At 41.6% G+C, this 19,113-nt stretch overlaps 1 protein-coding gene across 5 annotated transcripts; it reads left to right on the forward strand.

Annotated features, from left to right (window-relative positions):
* Positions 1-1,947: 1,947 nt before the first annotated feature.
* taf1 (TAF1 RNA polymerase II, TATA box binding protein (TBP)-associated factor) lies at positions 1,948-18,910 on the forward strand. Of its 5 annotated transcripts, none has more exons than XM_087806714.1 (43): positions 1,948-2,082; positions 2,194-2,240; positions 2,936-3,050; positions 3,133-3,253; positions 3,362-3,478; positions 3,592-3,711; positions 4,166-4,416; positions 4,877-5,092; positions 5,928-6,167; positions 6,229-6,457; positions 6,540-6,647; positions 6,716-6,883; positions 6,970-7,097; positions 9,306-9,413; positions 9,482-9,655; positions 9,738-9,911; positions 9,984-10,088; positions 10,157-10,357; positions 10,420-10,561; positions 10,720-10,773; positions 10,890-11,020; positions 11,636-11,716; positions 11,785-11,934; positions 12,032-12,151; positions 12,604-12,779; positions 12,853-13,076; positions 13,156-13,363; positions 13,565-13,736; positions 13,829-14,040; positions 14,805-14,913; positions 14,997-15,095; positions 15,160-15,337; positions 15,402-15,469; positions 15,538-15,660; positions 15,732-15,824; positions 16,545-16,629; positions 16,695-16,762; positions 16,832-16,948; positions 17,126-17,233; positions 17,354-17,449; positions 17,513-17,735; positions 18,243-18,417; positions 18,539-18,910. In XM_087806714.1, the coding sequence occupies exons 3-43, from the start codon at positions 2,937-2,939 to the stop codon at positions 18,756-18,758; spliced, it is 6,006 nt and encodes a 2,001-aa protein (XP_087662840.1). In that variant the 5' UTR covers positions 1,948-2,082; positions 2,194-2,240; position 2,936; the 3' UTR covers positions 18,759-18,910. The 5 variants fall into 5 exon arrangements, with proteins under 5 accessions (XP_087662840.1, XP_087662841.1, XP_087662844.1 ...); XM_087806715.1 differs by having other exon boundaries at positions 13,565-13,730; XM_087806718.1 differs by lacking the exon at positions 17,126-17,233.
* Positions 18,911-19,113: the final 203 nt, after the last annotated feature.

Raw genomic sequence — 19,113 nt, forward strand, 5'->3', positions numbered from 1 at the left:
ATGGTGATCTTGGTGATGTTTGCTGTGACTGTAACTGCATGCTCTCTGTGTTGCCTCAACAATGGCTGCTTCCTTTTGAAACTATTTGACCCTCTTCCAACCTCGTCCGAGTCCTGACCTCAGTCCAGTCCACTGCAGTCAATAAAGCGGTTTTGTGTCTACATGAAAAAATGCTCTGTCTCTTCATCCAGTAAGGTCATTATCACTAATAACTGCCAGATGTTAGAATTCAGGGATTCTAGTTTAACTGAGAAGAAATGTTTTGCCTTTTTTTTTCTGCGTCCAAATTTTCATCCGAAACTGCAGCTGACTGAGGCCACCATGGGTGCGCCTTAGTTCGATGTAACTGAAGTTCTGCAGCTCAGGGGTTCTTGGCTGCATGTCCAGGGAGGAGAGTAAGGAGGACAAACTTTTTCGGGGGAGCAGGTTTGTTGTCGGTGCCAGAGGCTGGAGCGAGCGGCCAATCTTCTCTGCTGCACCGCGACTGGCTGCCAGATCGACACTGGCTTTGCATCGCAGCAGCAACACTGTCCTTCAGCAGCGCAAACATCTTCCACACGTACAAGTCTGTCTGAGGCTTGAAGGCTTCTGGGAAATGAGCTGAAACAGTTAGTTCATGTCATAAAGTATCAATGAAGTTTAGAATAAACAGAAACCATTTTAGCACATATAACATGTTATTTAGCAGAAAAATACAATGTATTAAATCCTCTAAGGGGTAAAACTCAAATATGTTCTTATAATAATAAACATCATAAATAATGAACTATCCTGCAGTAGCCAAATGTTTTTATTATAACAAAAGTTTAGATTTACTATATACTGTTGGGAAATTATGTGTGTTAAATATTAAAATAATTGTATATGGGTTTTTTAAATTTCATTTTTAAATTGTATCACAATAAATATTGTTAAATCATAGACATGTCAACATGTCCTATATAGAGAAAAAGTAATTTTTTTCATGTTAACCTTGTTTTAAAAAATAAATCTTTATTAATTATTAATATTATTATGTGTTTAATGTGTTTTAAGTGAATCTGCAAAGATAACGTAGATGGATTGAAGCTCTCTCATACCTTGAAGAATTTTAAATTAGCTAACAGATTTCGGATGAAGTGATGGCAGATGAAGTTCACATTCTTGTCTGGACAAGCAGTTGGACTTCTGAATTTGATTCACTAGTTTTAGGGGATTCACTGTCACCTACATTTAACAGCAGCATCACCTGAATGTTCCACAGATTGATAGTACAAAAATATCCCATGTTTTTTTCATGTTCCACTGTTGCTGTGGTAACAACCTTTCAGACATCTTTTCCTCTGCAACTGATTACAGCCACTTCATCCGGCTCTAAGATAATATTATGAATCATGATTATATCATTTCCCCCACTTTACCCTGCATGTCGTTAGACTGAGGAACACACACACACCTCACACTTCAAATTTATAATATTTAACAGAATTCATTTTAAAACGTTTTTGTATTTTTGATAAACTAACAGCTTAATCTGCAAAAATAAAACATGTGTTTTCTAACTATTTACATCTTATTACTAAAAAAAAACAACTATATAAAGTTGGTTTTATATATAAATATCTCCTATATTCCTTTTGCAAGTCACAACAGAATCTAAGTAAGTAAAAGGTATTTGTATTTTCTAGGGTCACAAAGCGCTAAAAAAAACAATCAAAACAATATCCAATAAAATATATACTTAAAAGGTCAAGACGCCACAGTCTCAGAAAGTCTACTACTGTTTTTTTTTAAGTCATAGCAACATATTTTATATATTTATTTTTATATATTTATATTATCTGTCAATGTGATAATAAGGTGGATTATTCATTAAAGATGTATTTATTTTTCGTTTATCTTCTTACGTGCATAGCCGGAAGTTCGTAATCGCTTCCTGTTCATCCGGGTCACTCGGTTAGCATGTTAGCTCCGCCTTGCTAACGCGCCAGCAGTTACTCCGCTGTCCGGAGAAACAGCAAAAGTTACTTATTATTGATGGATTTACGAAAAAAGGATTCAGGAGCCTCGTTGTTTCGACTCTAAGTAACAGACAACATTTAGGTATGTCTCATTTACCGTTTTCTTTTCAGCACTAAGTAGGAACTCTGCATTGCTAACCTCTTTTGCTAAATGAGAATAATGCCTAATTCAAGTGCATCTGGATTCATTCAGATGGATGTAGCAGACATTTGCTGACTTGGTGGAGAAAGGTGCAAAAAGTAAGTTAGTTTCCACCAATTACTCGGTTTGTTTATATTCTTAAGCTAACAAGCTAACACTTACAAACGTAAACACAGTTCCAAAACGCGTCCTTGTATTCCTAATGTTGTTGAATGGATGAACAAAACCATCCACACGTACATGCTCTAGATTGATAAATATATATGTCCTTAAATATGGGATTCTATTCAGTTGCCATGTTAATTTAATCTAAACCTTGTGGTTCTCTCCTTTGCAACTGTTAAAACGTAAAATACAATATTGTGTAATCTTATTTAAAACTTGAGTCTTATATGAATGTGTTTTTAACTCACTGTCATCAGGTCAAATTGTACCGTATTTGAGAGCTGTGTTCGTAGAGATGAAGGGTTTTGTAAATTAATACCAGTGATTTTAAAATGAAAATAAATGAGAATAAAAAGATAATTAATTTCACGATTGTAATGAACCAGAACCATCAGTGCAACATGAATACATAAGTGGCTCAATGTTTTTTACTAGCAAACCTGTTGCTTTTTCCTTATATGTACACTAAAAAAACTTGCATGCAAATCTGGAAAATATTACTTTTTATCTATGAATGCTAATTTAACATAAAATAAATGAAACCCTAATGGAACTGATATCAGCCAATATAATTTCACTACATTGCTGGGATTTGCACCTTAACTGTATCCGTTTTTTTCAATCGCAGCATGTCTGACTCAGACAGTGATGAAGACCAAAATCGCCCATTCTCTATCGCCGGCTTCCTCTTCGGGAACATCAACGAAGATGGACAGCTGGAGGATGACAGTGTTCTGGACAATGTAAATGATCTCTTCAACTAGTTGTTTTCTATGTTTTAAAATAATTGTTGCATTTTTTTTTAATTGTTTTTTTGTGTCACAGGAGTCCAAAAAACATCTGGCTGGTTTAGGTAGTCTTGGTCTGGGCTCACTCATTACAGAAATTACAAATGATGAAGATAATCAAGAAGACTGCAAAGAATCCAGTGATGTGAACGCAGATGGTGATCCATAAAATATGCTTTCATTGTGTTACATATGATACTTGCCATAACAAATAAGTAGGTCTTGCTTAACTGATGGACAGATTCAAATCAAGCCTTGTCTTCTAGGTTGGGTGAAGAGCACAGAAGATGCAGTTGACTATTCTGACATTAGCGAGGTTGCAGAAGATGAGACCAGAAAGTACCGCCAGGCCATGGGCTCTTTACAGCCCAGCAGGAAAACAGGTTTATATCCTTACATTTTTGTGTATAAAATGAAAACATTTGTATCAGACATTTGAGACATTTTCAGACATTTTATTTGACATTCTGATGCTATATTATAATTCTATTTTCAGATGATGAGGATGACTATGATGCAGACTGTGAGGATATTGACTCAAAGCTCATGCCACCGCCGCCTCCTCCTACTGTTACCACACCTGGAAAGAAAGACGAGACAAGTCCGGGCACAAATGGTAGGTTTATGGATTTTTGAGTGGGCAACATTTCAAAAAAAGCTTCCTATTATTCAACCACTTATATCATCCATGCATCTCACTATCTTTAAGTTTTTACTTTTGCTAAAATTTAGCAGCTAAGCATGAGAACATGATACACTGATGCTGGCTAGAAAATAAATCTGGAAAATAGCTAATATGCTGCTGCTAACTTAAATAATAAATATAAAAGTCAAAAGACACCTGTCACCTCAATATTTGTTCATCAAATTGATAAATTCAGTTTCTTATGCGAATATTTTTAAATATCAAAATTGTAGACAAAAGTAATGGATAAAGCCTGTATACTGTATATTGATTGTCAAAATATATTTTATAACCAACTTCCAATTATTTGCATCATGTGATGAAGTTAAATAGGTTCTAAGTAAATAAAGTCTATCTTATCCAAGTATTTTGTGTCCTTTCCCAGTTGCCGAAGAGGGTGATGGCATCATCCTGCCCTCCATCATCGCATCGTCTTCATCATCATCCACCGGCGAGAAGGTGGATTTCAGCAGCTCCTCAGACTCTGAGTCGGAGACGGACCGGCCGTGCCAGGGTTCAGGTTCCGGTGGACCTCCGGATAGCCTTTGCCTCCCGCTTGCTGGCATCATGCAGAAAGATGCTGCCAAAGCACTTCCGGGTGTCACACAGCTCTTCCCAGAATTTCGGCCAGGCAGGGTAAATATCAGGAACCCAGTTGTCTAGTACTTACAGTTGTAGAACGCATCTCTGTGCCTTCATGCTTTTAAGAAATCTTCTCTGTATCAATTAGGTAACCGCAATGTTTTAACTTTAACAGAAATGACTGAGATTTCCAATCATAATTAACTTTAGAGATGATTTCATGCATTTCCTTTCTGACTTTGTTGTCTTTCTGATGGAGACTTTCTCATTTCATGATACAATAAAGCCATTTGTTGCAGAAGAATAACAGAAGAATAGCTATCTGAAACTATCAAGCTGTAGACGAAAGATTCAAACTACATGATTGCACCTCAAGATGATTTGTGTAAAAGAAAATGGGTGCAGACTCCCGAGTGCATCAATTTTGGTTTGGAATGGCTATGATCACATGACTAGGTGCATTTTTCGGTTTGGAAAAGATGTTTTCAGTTAACGGTTTTATTTTGCACCCAAGGTTCTAAGGTTCCTTAGACTTTTCGGACCAGGGAAGAACATGCCTTCAGTTTGGAGAAGTGCACGAAGGAAAAAGAAGAGGAAGCATCGCGATGCTCTGCCAGGAACTCCGCCTCCTGAGGGAGAAGCCGTGGAGCTAGGCGAGGAGAAGAAGTCCGGGTGGCTTTACGAGTACGCCCCAGCTCCAGCACCAGAGCAGTGTCTCTCTGACGATGAGGTGAATATACACTTTCATTTACAGCCGGGCCATGTGACCCACAAAAGTAAAAACGTATTAATATTAATAAAATGTTTGTATTTATTTTTTTTCAACAAATTGTGTTAAAGTGCTGCAACAATACAGGAACAAAAGATAATATTTATATTCACAAACTGCTTTTTTCACTGCCTAAATATCGTGTCATATGTAACACCATTTAAATAGATTATGCAGTGTTGATTAGTTGGTGTGCTTTTTTAAATCCTGCAGAAAAAAACTTGTTTTTCTTTTAAAAATAAATCTGTTATTTAAGACAATGTGCAATGACTGTGGTATGTCCGCTGCAGGTGGCTATTAATCTTGCATTTTGACAGGTTTTGACATTATAATTAGTTCATATTATCTGCAATAATTGGTTTAATTTTGTCTCATGCAGTAAATCTCTCTAGCTATTATATTTAACGATGCTCTTTACTTCGTTACTTTGCCTGAATGTCCCGACAGGAGTGTCACATGACCACCACTGTTTAACAGCAGTGGGTCAGAGAAAGTTTTCATATAAAAATCTCTTTGACGTTACCAGAAAGTTATCAGAAACAGGGAAACTGACAAAACAAGAGCCTTTGTCTTATTTTTGTTAGAGGATGCACATGCGCTATGTGGCAACTGCTCAACGGTAGTTTCCTGATATTGACTTTACAATGTTCTGACACAAGGGGGAGCCAGAATCATTCCCTTAATCTTTCATATTATCCCCTTAATAAGACATTTTAATTCAATGATTAAATTGAGCCCTCCTTCCAGTATTTTTCGTACCTGTGTTAATCATGACAACTTCTCGTCGACCCCACAGATCACCATGCTGGCTCCTGTCGAGTCCAAGTTTTCCCAAACGTGTGGAGATGGAGACAAGGAGGCAGAGGCTCGACCTCGTGTGGCCGAGTGGAGATACGGTCCTGCTCAGCTCTGGTACGACATGCTCTGCGTTTCAGAAGATGGGAGCAATTTCAACTACGGATTCAAACTAAAAGACAAATCATGTGAACCTGAGACGCCGAGCCCTCCTCCAGAACGAGCCGAGACCATACAGGAGGTTCGACCAGACCTTAGCCGGAGAGATTTCTTTTTACTGATGTTATTTCTTGAATATCAAGGTCGTGATGTCAGATGGAGAAGGTGACGAGGCAGGGGGTCAAATGAAAAACAAAGCTGATCTGGAGAACGAGCTTTTCCTTATGGTCACTCAGCTGCAGTGGGAGGAAGACATCATTTGGAATGGCGAGGATGTAAAACACAAAGGAACAAAGAGTCAGCGTGCCAGTTTAGCAGGGTGGCTGCCCTCAAGTATGACTCGAAACGCCAACGCGTACAACGCTCAACAGGGTGAGAACCCCTCAACACAAAGGAAAAATATTTGTTCTTTTTAGATCGTGCTTTTTCTCTAAACTCGGTTTTACCTGCACAGGTCTGACAAGAAGTAACTCCCAGTTGGTTCCCCCCACGCCTCCCCCGATGCCCAAACCCTTATCCATCTCTGGATCCAAACGGGACAAAAACATGCATGATATGCAAGGTCAGTGAGTAACCAATCAAATGTTGTTAAGACTTTTTAAACTTGACTCATTTTCTACTACACGACAGCATTCCACGAGGATGACTCTCCATGGTTCTCCATTTTCCCGATCGACAACGAGGAGCTGGTGTACGGGCGGTGGGAAGACAACATCATCTGGGACGACCAGGAGATGGACTACATGCTCAAGCCGCCTGTCCTCACTCTCGACCCTAACGACGAGAACATCATTCTTGGTACGTGTCTCACAAACGGTTCACTTTATTTCTGTTCACATGTATTTGTCAATGGCGATACTGATTAGTAGAAACATATTTTGCAGAGATTCCAGATGAAAAGGAGGAGACAACCTCTCACTCGCCCTCCAAAGAAAGTAAAAAGGAAAATGCATTGAAAAAGAGCCGGATTCTTCTGGGAAAGACTGGTGTGATCAAAGATGAGCCGCAGCAGGTATTTTGTTGATTTTTCTCCATCTTAGTTTTGTTCATATAATAACATACAATATGCAGAAGGATGCATGTATCTAAATTCAAATAAGCTATGGATGACATTTCAAATTACAGTAACTCCTGAAAGTTTTCATCCCGTCTTGAAATTCAAGACTGAACTCTTGAATTTAAAGATTCAATAAAAAAATTTGTTTTATGGTGTGTGCTTTTATAATTAAGTTGAAAAGTTAATTAAGCACATGCTGCTGCAGTGATGAGTTCACTGAGAGGGAGTGAGTCAGTGTTAAAAAGTATTTATTAAGTAAGAAAGCGAGTAGGAAAGTGGTAACCTTTGAGAATAACTAGAACATGTCAGAAATGTTGTGCACACCAACACAATCATAAACAATTATTGAAGCACAACTTCATGATACCTTGAAAATGTATTTTTAAACAGTTTTTTACTGTAAAACAATCAAAGTAAATTTGATTGAACCAACAGTTTTTTACAAAAGAGATTAAAGTGCTAATTCAACCATTCTATTTCCATAAAATCAAAGACACCTGCATATACAGTGCCTTGCGAAAGTATTCGGCCCCCTTGAACCTTTCAACATTTCGCCACATTTCAGGCTTCAAACATAAAGATATAAAATTTAAATTTTTTGTCAAGAATCAACAACAAGTGGGACACAATCGTGAAGTGGAACGAAATTTATTGGATAAAATGCAATATTATTCGGCCCCCTTGCGCTAATACTTTGTAGCGCCACCTTTTGCTGCAATTACAGCTGCAAGTCGCTTGGGGTATGTCACTATCAGTTTTGCACATCGAGAGACTGGAATTCTTGCCCATTCTTCCTTGCAAAACAGCTCGAGCTCAGTGAGGTTGGATGGAGAGAGTTTGTGAACAGCAGTCTTCAGCTCGTTCCACAGATTCTTGATTGGATTCAGGTCTGGACTTTGACTTGGCCATTCTAACACCTGGATACGTCTATTTGTGAACCATTCCATTGTAGATTTGGCTTTATGTTTTGGATCATTGTCCTGTTAGAAGATAAATCTCCGTCCCAGTCTCAGGTCTTTTGCAGACTCCAACAGGTTTTCTTCCAGAATGGTCCTGTATTTGGCTCGATCCATCTTCCCATCAATTTTAGCCATCTTCCCTGTCCCTGCTGAAGAAAAGCAGGCCCAAACCATGATGCTGCCACCACCATGTTTGACAGTGGGGATGGTGTGTTCAGGGTGATGAGCTGTGTTGCTTTTACGCCAAACATATCGTTTTGCATTGTGGCCAAAAAGTTCGATTTTGGTTTCATCTGACCAGAGCACCTTCTTCCACATGTTTGGTGTGTCTCCCAGGTGGCTTGTGGCAAACTTTAAACAAGACTTTTTATGGATATCTTTGAGAAATGGCTTTCTTCTTGCCACTCTTCCATAAAGGCCAGATTTGTGCAGTGCACGACTGATTGTTGTCCTATGGACAGACTCTCCCACCTCAGCTGTAGTTATCTGCAGTTCATCCAGAGTGATCATGGACCTCTTGGCTGCATCTCTGATCAGTCTTCTCCTTGTTTGAGATGAAAGTTTGGAGGGACGGCCGGGTCTTGGTAGATTTGCAGTGGTCTGATACTCCTTCCATTTCAATATAATTGCTTGCACAGTGCTCCTTGAGATGTTTAAAGCTTGGGAAAACTTTTTGTATCCAAATCCGGCTTTAAACTTCTCCACAACAGTATCTCGGACCTGCCTGGTGTGTTCCTTTGTCTTCATGGTTCTCTCTGCGCTTTAAACAGAACCCTGAGACTATCAAAGAGCAGGTGCATTTATACGGAGACTTGATTACACACAGGTGCATTCTATTTATCATCATCAGTCATTTAGGACAACATTGGATCATTCAAAGATCCTCACTGAACTTCTGGGGTGAGTTTGCTGCACTGAAAGTAAAGGGGCCGAATAATATTGCACGCCCCACTTTTCAGTTTTTTATTTGTTAAAAAAGTTTAAATTATCCAATAAATTTCGTTCCACTTCACGATTGTGTCCCACTTGTTGTTGATTCATGACAAAAAATTAAAATTTTATATCTTTATGTTTGAAGCCTGAAATGTGGCGAAATGTTGAAAGGTTCAAGGGGGCCGAATACTTTCGCAAGGCACTGCACTTATAGTTTTTAGAAGGGATGAACCAATGTGTTAAAATAACAATTGTTTTTCTCTTATTTCAGAACATGTCTCAGCCCGAGGTCAAAGACCCCTGGAACCTTTCCAATGATGAGTACTACTATCCCAAGCAGCAGGGACTGAGGGGAACCTTCGGAGGAAACATCATTCAAGTAATGAAAAATAGGAGCACATTTGAACACATCACAGTTGTCCTCTGACATCATCTTCTGTCCAACAGCACTCCATCCCAGCGCTGGAGCTCAGACAACCCTTCTTCCCCACACACATGGGACCAATGAAACTGCGACAGTTCCATCGCACAACCTTGAAGAAGTACTCTTTCGGAGCGTTGTCTCAGCAAGGACCCCACATGGTCCAGCCGCTACTGAAGCACATCAAGAAGAAGGCCAAAGTGAGCTTGACTGGTCTAAGAAGACTTGATGAATCTTTTGTTTCCGCAGCTTATCGTCTGTTTTTCTTTTTTCGTCGCACAGATGCGAGAGCAGGAGCGACAGGCGTCAGGAGGAGGAGATATGTTCTTCATGCGGACACCCCAGGACCTAACTGGCAAAGATGGAGATTTGATCCTGGCAGAGTACAGTGAGGAGTATGCACCGGTCATCATGCAAGTTGGCATGGCGACCAAGATAAAGAACTACTACAAGAGGGTTCGTTATTAACTTAAATCAGGGAAATGTTCAGCAAGTTCCATTATTAACACTTCCTCTACTTCTTTACAGAAACCTGGTAAAGATCCTGGAGCTCCGGACTGCAAATACGGAGAGACTGTGTACTGCCACACTTCTCCGTTCCTTGGATCCCTCCATCCTGGACAACTGCTGCAGGTGAGCACCGCTACACTCAACCTGACATACTGGAGCAGAGTGTGACGCTACATTCATTTATCTTCCAGGCTTTTGAGAACAACCTTTTCCGAGCCCCCATCTACATGCACAAGATGCCCGAAACGGACTTCCTGGTCCTCAGAACGAGACACGGCTATTACATAAGAGAGATCGTGGACATCATGGTGGTGGGGCAGGAGTGTCCCTTGTATGAGGTCCCTGGCCCCAATTCCAAACGAGCCAACACCCACATCCGCGATTTCCTACAGGTATATTCAACTGAACCTCACCTTGGTCCGGAATCTGTGGCTCACTTGTCTGTGTCTCGCAGGTTTTCATCTACAGATTGTTCTGGAAGAGCAAGGATCGTCCTCGGAGGATCCGCATGGAGGACATAAAGAAGGCTTTCCCATCTCACTCTGAGAGCAGCATTAGAAAGCGCTTAAAGCTCTGCGCTGATTTTAAACGCACAGGTAAAGAACCACTTAACGCTACACTGCAGTTGTCATCTGTGTCTCAGGAAGGTTTAATCAGTTGAATCAGGGAGTTGTTGAGCTTATACTCAGGGACTGCTTATGAGAAGTGCAGGAGCTCAGCTGTGTGTGTCTTTGCACCGTGATTTCACACTCAGGCATCAGTGAGAAGATAGAGCAGTTCTCATCTGCTAAAGAGTATGATATGGAAGGTAAGCTGCAGGAGAGCATACAGGTCAGAGTTTAATCTTAGTAGGCCGGAAATGAAGTTCAGTAAGACCGGAGGGAGTGTGAGTTTGCAATGTAAAGATCCTTTTTTTGGCATCAGGCATGGATTCCAATTGGTGGGTTCTGAAGCCCGACTTCAGGCTGCCGACAGAAGAGGAAATCAGAGCTATGGTTTCTCCTGAGCAATGCTGTTCTTACTACAGCATGTTGGTGGCGGAACAGAGACTGAAGGTAACTCAACTCTTTGCTTCTGAAACGTCTTATAATCACATTTTCTCCTCATTTAGATTATATTAATAATAAAATGGTAATAATTTATTTTACGTTGCACCCTTCAGAGATTGATTTGTCTCAAGGTGCTTCACACAAAATTAAAAAATTAATTAAACACGATTAATTTTAAAGATGACAGACTTTTAAGGACAATAATGACAACAATATGGTAAAACATGATGAATTCAGATAGATTATAAAATGATTATAATAGAGTGGATTAATCACTAGATTTTCAGTTAAGAGTTTGCAATGATGACGACTGTCAAGTCTGTAAAAGTGAGTTTTTATAAGGAATTTAAAAGAACATATAACAATTATTACAATCCGTTTAAAGACCTGCCTAGAGGCATCTGTGGCCCTCAATTAGAATTTTGTGTTAAATACCTTTATCATGTGTGTCTTTTAAGAGGTAGGCATTTTTATTTTTGGTTTTAGATATATGAACTTAACGCTAAACTCCAAGGGAGCTAGAAAAAGTCTAACACACATCTTGCCACCATCAAAAAGTGGTCTGCCTTAATAATAATATTTTGTCATAATAATATTTTATTGACATAAATTCCTTTTCAGGATGCTGGATATGGTGAGAAGTCTTTCTTTGCACCAGAAGAAGAGAACGAGGAGGACTTTCAAATGAAGATTGATGATGAGGTAGTGTGTTTTTAACCTACGAGGAAAATTATTGAGTTTTTTTGTTGATTAACTGATCTCTGGCACAGGTACGGACAGCTCCGTGGAACACAACGCGAGCCTTCATCTCCGCCATGAAGGGTAAGTGTCTGCTAGAGGTCACCGGTGTTGCTGATCCCACCGGCTGCGGGGAAGGATTCTCTTACGTCAAAGTTCCAAACAAGCCCACTCAACAAAAGGTGATTTTCTTTTTAAAAAAAAAAAAAAAATGTAGCTTGATGGTCAGCATAAGTGGCCAAGTGTTTGAAATCTCTTGTCTTCAATCACATTCCTCAGGACGACAAGGAGCCGCAGCCTGTCAAGAAAACGGTGACGGGAACAGACGCTGACTTGAGGAGACTCTCGCTCAAGAACGCCAAGCAGTTACTGCGCAAGTTCGGAGTTCCAGAAGAGGAGGCAAGTTGTTTGTATTGATGAAATGTTTTTTTCATATACTGTATAATATAAGATTCAAACTAGGGCTGGTCAACAATTCCATTTTCAAGTTATCACACGATTTCCCTTATTAATGATGATTGTACACGCAATATCCAGTAATGTTTCCAAAAGAAGTTCAAAGTGCACTTTTATGTTAATCTATTTCTGCCATAAAGAGCCAAGTTCATGCATTTTTTAACCCTTGTCATGAATCTGGGTCATGGTGACCCGAAGGCCCGAAAACAAATGTGTTTGAAGTATCAAGGTGAACCTTCACCCAGAGGCAACACAAGGGTTAAACACTTTTAACATCAGTTCCTGTCAGTAACACATTAAGTTAAAATGTCAACCGCAAAATGTATCAAATAATAATAATAAATGAAACCTTGTTAGGTGGTGTACATGTAGTCATTTTCCTCTTCCTCCCTTAGATCAAGAAGCTCTCTCGATGGGAGGTGATTGATGTGGTCAGAACCATGTCCACGGAACAGGCTCGTTCCGGGGAAGGACCAATGAGCAAGTTTGCCAGAGGCTCCCGTTTCTCCGTGGCTGAGCATCAGGAGCGCTACAAGGAAGAATGCCAGAGGATTTTTGATCTGCAGAACAAGTAAACACTTGAGCTGCTGTCGCTGATTTCATCGCGAGCCAACGTCAACTGACTTGTTTCCTCGCCACCACAGGGTGCTGGAGTCCACAGAAGTTCTCTCCACGGACACCGACAGCAGCTCCGCAGAGGACAGTGACTTCGAGGAGATGGGGAAGAACATTGAGAACATGCTGCAGAACAAGAAGACCAGTTCACAGCTGTCACGGGAGCGCGAGGAGCAGGAGAGGAAGGAGCTGCAGAGGATGCTGATGGGCGAGGAGAGCGACAATAAGGGGCGCAAAGCGCGCAAGGGATTGTGTGAGTGTTTCTTTTTCACAAACCTTCATAAACTGATGGGTAGAACAACTACATTTAATTACTTTCTTCCACTCTGCAGCAAGTTCTTTGTCCACCAGCTCCCACAAAGATGACGACACTTCTTCTGTCACCAGCCTGAACTCCTCAGCAACAGGCAAACGGCTGAAAATCTACCGCACGTTTAGGGACGAAGACGGAAAAGAATATGTTCGCTGCGAGACTGTGCGGAAAGCTTCAGTTATTGACGCGTACATGAGGATCAGAACCACCAAGGATGATGATTTTATGTGAGTCACTTCACTCCATTTATCTTGTAATTCTTCCTGCATTTCTACCCTCTTGTACTTCAATGTCATTCAAATCTTCTTTTTTTTTAAAACGGATCACCTCTCCTCTCAATGTATTGATTCACTTTAATATTTCCCTTCATTTAATATTTGAAAAGCCTTGAAGGTTGTCCATTAAAACAAGTACGAATGTCTCTACAGACGGAAGTTTGCTCTCTTCGACGAGCAGCACAGAGAAGAGATGAGAAAGGAGCGCCGCCGTATTCAGGAGCAGCTGAGGAGGCTGAAGAGAAACCAGGAGAAAGACAAGATCAAGGGCCCTCCCGAGAAGAAGATGAAGAAGATGAAAGAGAGACCAGACCTCAAGGTAAAAGTAAGCTTGCCACCTCCGTCCTCGAATCATCAACAGCTCTGCGGCTCGCCACATTTGTCACCATCTTCCAAATGCTCGCTTCCCCTCCTCAGCTCAAGTGTGGCGCCTGCGGAGCCATCGGACACATGAGGACCAACAAGTTCTGCCCGCTGTACTATCAAACCAACGCTCCGCCCTCCAACCCGGTGGCCATGACCGAAGAGCAGGAAGAAGAGCTTGAGAAAACTGTGATTCACAATGACAATGAGGAACTTATCAAAGTGGAGGGAACAAAGATTGTCCTCGGGAAGCAACTCATCGAGAGGTACTGTGTTTAGTAGCAAGCAGGAAAATAGCATTTTCACAAAACTCTGGGAATAGCAACACATTTTAAATTCAATAAGGGCCTTTAGTTCCATCTGTTTCAAGGCCCTGAAGAAATCTTCATTTACTTTAATGACTTCTACTTTCTGCTGCTTGCACAAGAAAATGTGACTTCATAAAATTTTAGACGGCTCTTATTCTATAATGAATTATAATGAAGCTTTTTATGAGGTAAAAGGAGTTGCTGTCAACCACGGTTGCTCTATGATATTGAGCAATATCATATAGCAACATTGGTTGAGCAAGATTTAAAGCAACAATGCGTAACATTTTGACGTTATTATTTGTTCAGTTTTTTATGACTGGTTTAAGTTTGAACAATCATGATTTGTGTTAACTGTTATTTAAATGATGTAACTTTGCCTGAGCAACCCGTCCAGAGAGTATGTAATTGTCCATGTGTCCACCGAACTGAGAGGCTTTTTGAAGTAACCAGGACGTATAACTATAAACTGACCAAACAAGTGTCTTTATCTTGTTTTATAAACGAATGTAAAGGCAGTAAAATGGCAAAATGAAGAAATTACAATGTAGCAGTTACACAATCCAGCATTAGGGGGAGCAGAAAAGCTTTTTAAAAAACTGCGTATAGGGCCTTTAACAAATCAGGAAACTGCTAAGCTAATGTTACTGGTAGAAGCGCTTTTCAATTTGTAAAGTTTCCTACATGAGGAAAAAAGTAAACATGATGTTTCTTCGCTGTAGTGCTGATGAGGTCCGGCGTAAGTCTTTGGTCCTCAAGTTCCCAAAACAACAGCTCCCTCAGAAGAAGAAGAGACGAGTCGGCAGCGCAGTTCATTGCGACTACCTCAACGTGAGTAGCAGGACTTCTCGAACGTGAACAACATAATGTATTCTTAGACAGCCATGTTTCAACTTGTCTTTTTAAATAAACAGAAACCACACAAGGCGATCCACCGCAGGCGCACCGACCCCATGGTGACGCTGTCGTCCGTGCTGGAGAGCATCATCAACGACATGCGTGACCACCCCAACGTAAGATCAGGCTTCACCTCTCGTCCAATCAAATGCGAGCTCATGTCCCCCAATTTCCAAACAGACGTACCCTTTCCACACGCCGGTCAACGCCAAGGTGGTGAAGGACTACTACAAGATCATCACTCGGCCCATGGACATGCAGACCCTGCGGGAGAATGTGCGCAAAAGAATGTATCCGTCCAGGGATGACTTCCGAGAAGCAGTGGAGCTCATGGTCAAGAACAGTGCCACCTATAATGGTAATTGTTTGTTTTTTTTGCTTCTTCTGTCTATTTTACTCTGACATCTTATGTTCAATTTAAGGAGCCAAACATCCAATTACACAAGTGGCTCAGTCCATGTTGGACCTGTGTGACAACAAACTGAAGGAGGTGAGTGCCATTCCCATGGTTCCACGTTTAGACGTTCCTGAGTTTAAAACCTTCAACTGTGTTCGCAGAAAGAGGACAGGCTGGTCAGACTCGAAAAGGCCATCAACCCATTACTCGATGATGATGATCAAGTGGCTTTCTCCTTCATCCTGGACAACATCGTGACTCAGAAAATGATGATTGTACCTGAAGTGAGTATTTCATGTCCAGCTTCAAGGTGTATTACTCAATAAGTCATTATTCAACTCTCCCTCCTTCGCAGTCGTGGCCCTTCCATCATCCCGTCAACAAAAAGTTTGTCCCTGATTATTATAAAGTGATCGCGAACCCCATGGATCTGGAAAATGTTCGGAAGGTAAGTCCTCTAATGCGTTTGTGTTGCTGCATGAAACACACTGCAGAACCATTGCAATCTAAGTTAAACGTTTTTTAATTTATGATCCAGATATATGTCCGTGCAGCAAGATAGCTTGAAAAGTTTCCTCCAGTCTAGAAATAAGGCTGCTGTGATGGTCACTCAAGACCTTGGAACTGTCTCTTTAAAATACGCAGCAACAAAACACAAACTAGGAATGAGGGAATTTGAATTTGCTATAATTTAACTGTGAAGCACTAAATAATAATTAAGCCTGTTGACCTTAAATAATTTCATCTTAAAAAAGGTCAGACCAAAAGCACATTTAATTAAACATTTCTAAAAATGTCCTTAATCCAAGGACTGTTAAAACAAGACTGTAAGTGAAGAGATTTATTAAAAAAACTCAATTATTTGACTTGAGGTCTAATGCTTGACACACACACACAGGAACAGACAAAACTTACACCTAGATAGGAACATACTCACAGTACATACACAGTAAAGGCAAACACGGGTAGAAAAAGACACACACACAGAGACACAAGTGCAAACAAAAACACAATTATATACTCATATCCCCACATATACACACAGAAGACGGAGAGAAACCGAGACAAACACTGAGAGTGAATTTGGAGACATACGTTGTTATGTGATAGAGACGATGTAGAGAATATCATGGCGCACATCACGTTAACATTGTCTGGCCTTCAACAGAACATCTCCAAACACAAGTACCAGAACCGAGAAGTGTTCCTGTACGACATCGCTCTCGTCCACGCCAACAGCATCAAGTACAACGGTGAGCTCTCACTCTCACTCTCACCTGCTGCAGAGACACCAGCTCACTCTCCATGTGTCTCTCAGGTCCAGACAGTCCGTACACCAAGACGGCGCTGGACATCGTGAACGTCTGCAAGCAGACCTTATCAGAGGTTGGTGGACTTTCTTTCTTAATGCCCGCTAATGTGTGGAGAGTAGATGCTAAAGATGCGTCTCCTCAGTACGACGAACACCTGACTCAGCTGGAGAAGGACATCTCCACCGCCAAAGAAGCCGCTCTGGACGCAGCCGAGTTTGAGAGTCTGGACCCGATGACCCCGGGTCCTTACACCCCACAGGTAAACCGTTAAAACGTCCGGTCGCTCCAGGTAGACCCCTCTCCCCTTCTCTCCTCCACTGCCCTGACTTTCCTTCTCAGACCTTTTCTCTGCTCCTGGTGCATGACTTTCCAGTGTTTCCTCTCTCCTAACCTTCCTTCACTCCTGCCCTCTTGTCCTCTTCCTTCTGTCGTCCAGCCTGCTGATCTGTTTGACAGCGGCGCGACAGGAAGTCTGCCGCGAGACACCTGCGGCCTTTTCTCTGAAGGCCCCCTAGTGGTCGCACCCGAGAAGCGAGGCGGGCAGGTACGAGGAGAGTCGGGACTGTCGGTCTTGAAAAAAAGTCCCGGATCCCTCTCCAAGCACCTGCATGCGACACGACGGCGCTGCAGCCGCAGATCTTTTGACGCTCTTCTGCTCCTGCAGGGTCGACACGGCCGCAGACTGGGGGAGGAGGAGTCGGACGTGGACATCGAAGGCTTCGAGGAGGACGATGACGGCAAACCTAAAACTCCAGCTCCTGTAAGACGTCGTCTCATCTTCTCTTGTGATACTTCCTGGTTTTCATCACGTCGTGTGTCTCAGGCGGAGGACGCCGACGGAGACCTGGAGGACGATGACGACGACGACATGCTGCTGATGCCTCCGAGAAGAATGCCCGGCGGCCGGGACGACGACTACGACGACGATGACGACGACCGGGGGCGACCAAACCGCACCGCCCAGTCCAGCGTGCTGTACCAGGACCTGCTCATGTCCGACGGAGAGGACGACGCCAGCGAGGAGGAGGGCGACAATCCTTTCTCCGGTCAGACTCAATTATGTTTGGTTTTAAAAGAGATCATAAAATAATAAATGGATAATTAGTGACTACAAATGGAAAACGTTATGCTTCACTTTTCAGTTGGGAAAGCAAAAGATTGACTAAATACAGGATCAGACGATGTGTTATTACCATGACAAACATTTTAAACTCTTTAAATCAATGGAAAAGTGCTGGAATCAATATTTTGCTTGTGTTATTTTTTAAGTTTGGCATCTTTAGTCATTGTATCTTTGCTCGATCCATAATACCTGTGCATTCTTCATGTTTTCAACAGTTATTGTTAATAATTTACTTAAATGTAATATAAAAGAAAAATGTGTGTATGAATAGATAAGCTATTTATCACTTTGAATAACATGAAATTGTAAGTTTTGTTTATTGATAATGCTTCATTGTCGTACGTTTCTTATCATTTACATCAGTTACTGATGACCTTCAATTATGTTGTATTTTTTATTTAATATATAAATGTGTTCTCGTCCTCTCCAGCCATCCATCTGTCAGAGAGCGGCAGTGACTCGGACCGTGAGATGGACCTGAGACCTGCACCTCCTCGAAGAGCCCAGGAGACGGCTCGCATGGGGATGGAGCAGGAGGAGAGCATGATGTCGTACGAGGGGGAGGGGCCTGATGACAGCCATCACATGGAAGACAGCAACGTCAGGTCGGTACCTAGAAGAAGTCAGAGCTCCCCCTTGTGTTGGAAAAGTGTATTCTTCCTGCCAAAAAATCCTCAGTGAAAAGGTCATATTTTGAGTTTAAAAGTGGGATTTCTGGGCCGACAGTTACGGCAGCTTCGACGAGGGCGAGAGCCAGAGTCAGCTTCCTCCGTCCAGCCTGGGCAACGGAGACGAGTACGGCATCAGCGAGGAAGAGGAGGACGAGGAGGAGGAAGACGCTCGCAGGAGAGGTCCGGCGGTCCTCTCTCAGGTCCACCTCAGCGAGGACGAGGAGAGCGAAGAGTTCCACTCCATCGGCGGCGACAGCGACCTGGACTCCGACTGAGCTTGTGATAAAAAGCTTTTTTGTAAATAATTTGTGTAAATTCTGTGTGTACATTTTTAAAGAACAGAGAACCTCAATGTTTGTGTATTTTCTACCGATAACAGTCCTCGTGACAAGTGAGTGTTAACATGAATAAACAAAAAAAAGAATGGTTTACAGAAATCAAATCATTCAGCAGCTCAACATGCATTTCTGGGTTTAATATGAAGACTTCCTGTTTGGTTTTTTCATAACTGGCACCTTTTGGCTTTTGTCGGCTGCAAACTTCCTGTTGCATGAAACTGTAAAAACACAAACACATTCAAACCTTTGCCTCTGTTGGATTCTTCTGACGTCAATAATAATAATAATCATG

This window comes from Callionymus lyra, chromosome 14 (genome assembly GCF_982586985.1).
Source record: "Callionymus lyra chromosome 14, fCalLyr1.hap1.1, whole genome shotgun sequence".
NCBI classification, from domain to species: Eukaryota; Metazoa; Chordata; class Actinopteri; order Syngnathiformes; family Callionymidae; genus Callionymus; species Callionymus lyra.

Bases quoted from the DNA above. Each gene is read 5' to 3' on its own strand.
- taf1 (XM_087806714.1), top strand. From the start codon at position 2,937: ATGTCTGACTCAGACAGTGATGAAGACCAAAATCGCCCATTCTCTATC. The intron at 9,656-9,737 runs GTGAGCTTGACT...TTCGTCGCACAG, and splicing joins ACATCAAGAAGAAGGCCAAA to ATGCGAGAGCAGGAGCGACA. The intron at 13,077-13,155 runs GTGAGTGTTTCT...TCCACTCTGCAG, and splicing joins CAAAGCGCGCAAGGGATTGT to CAAGTTCTTTGTCCACCAGC.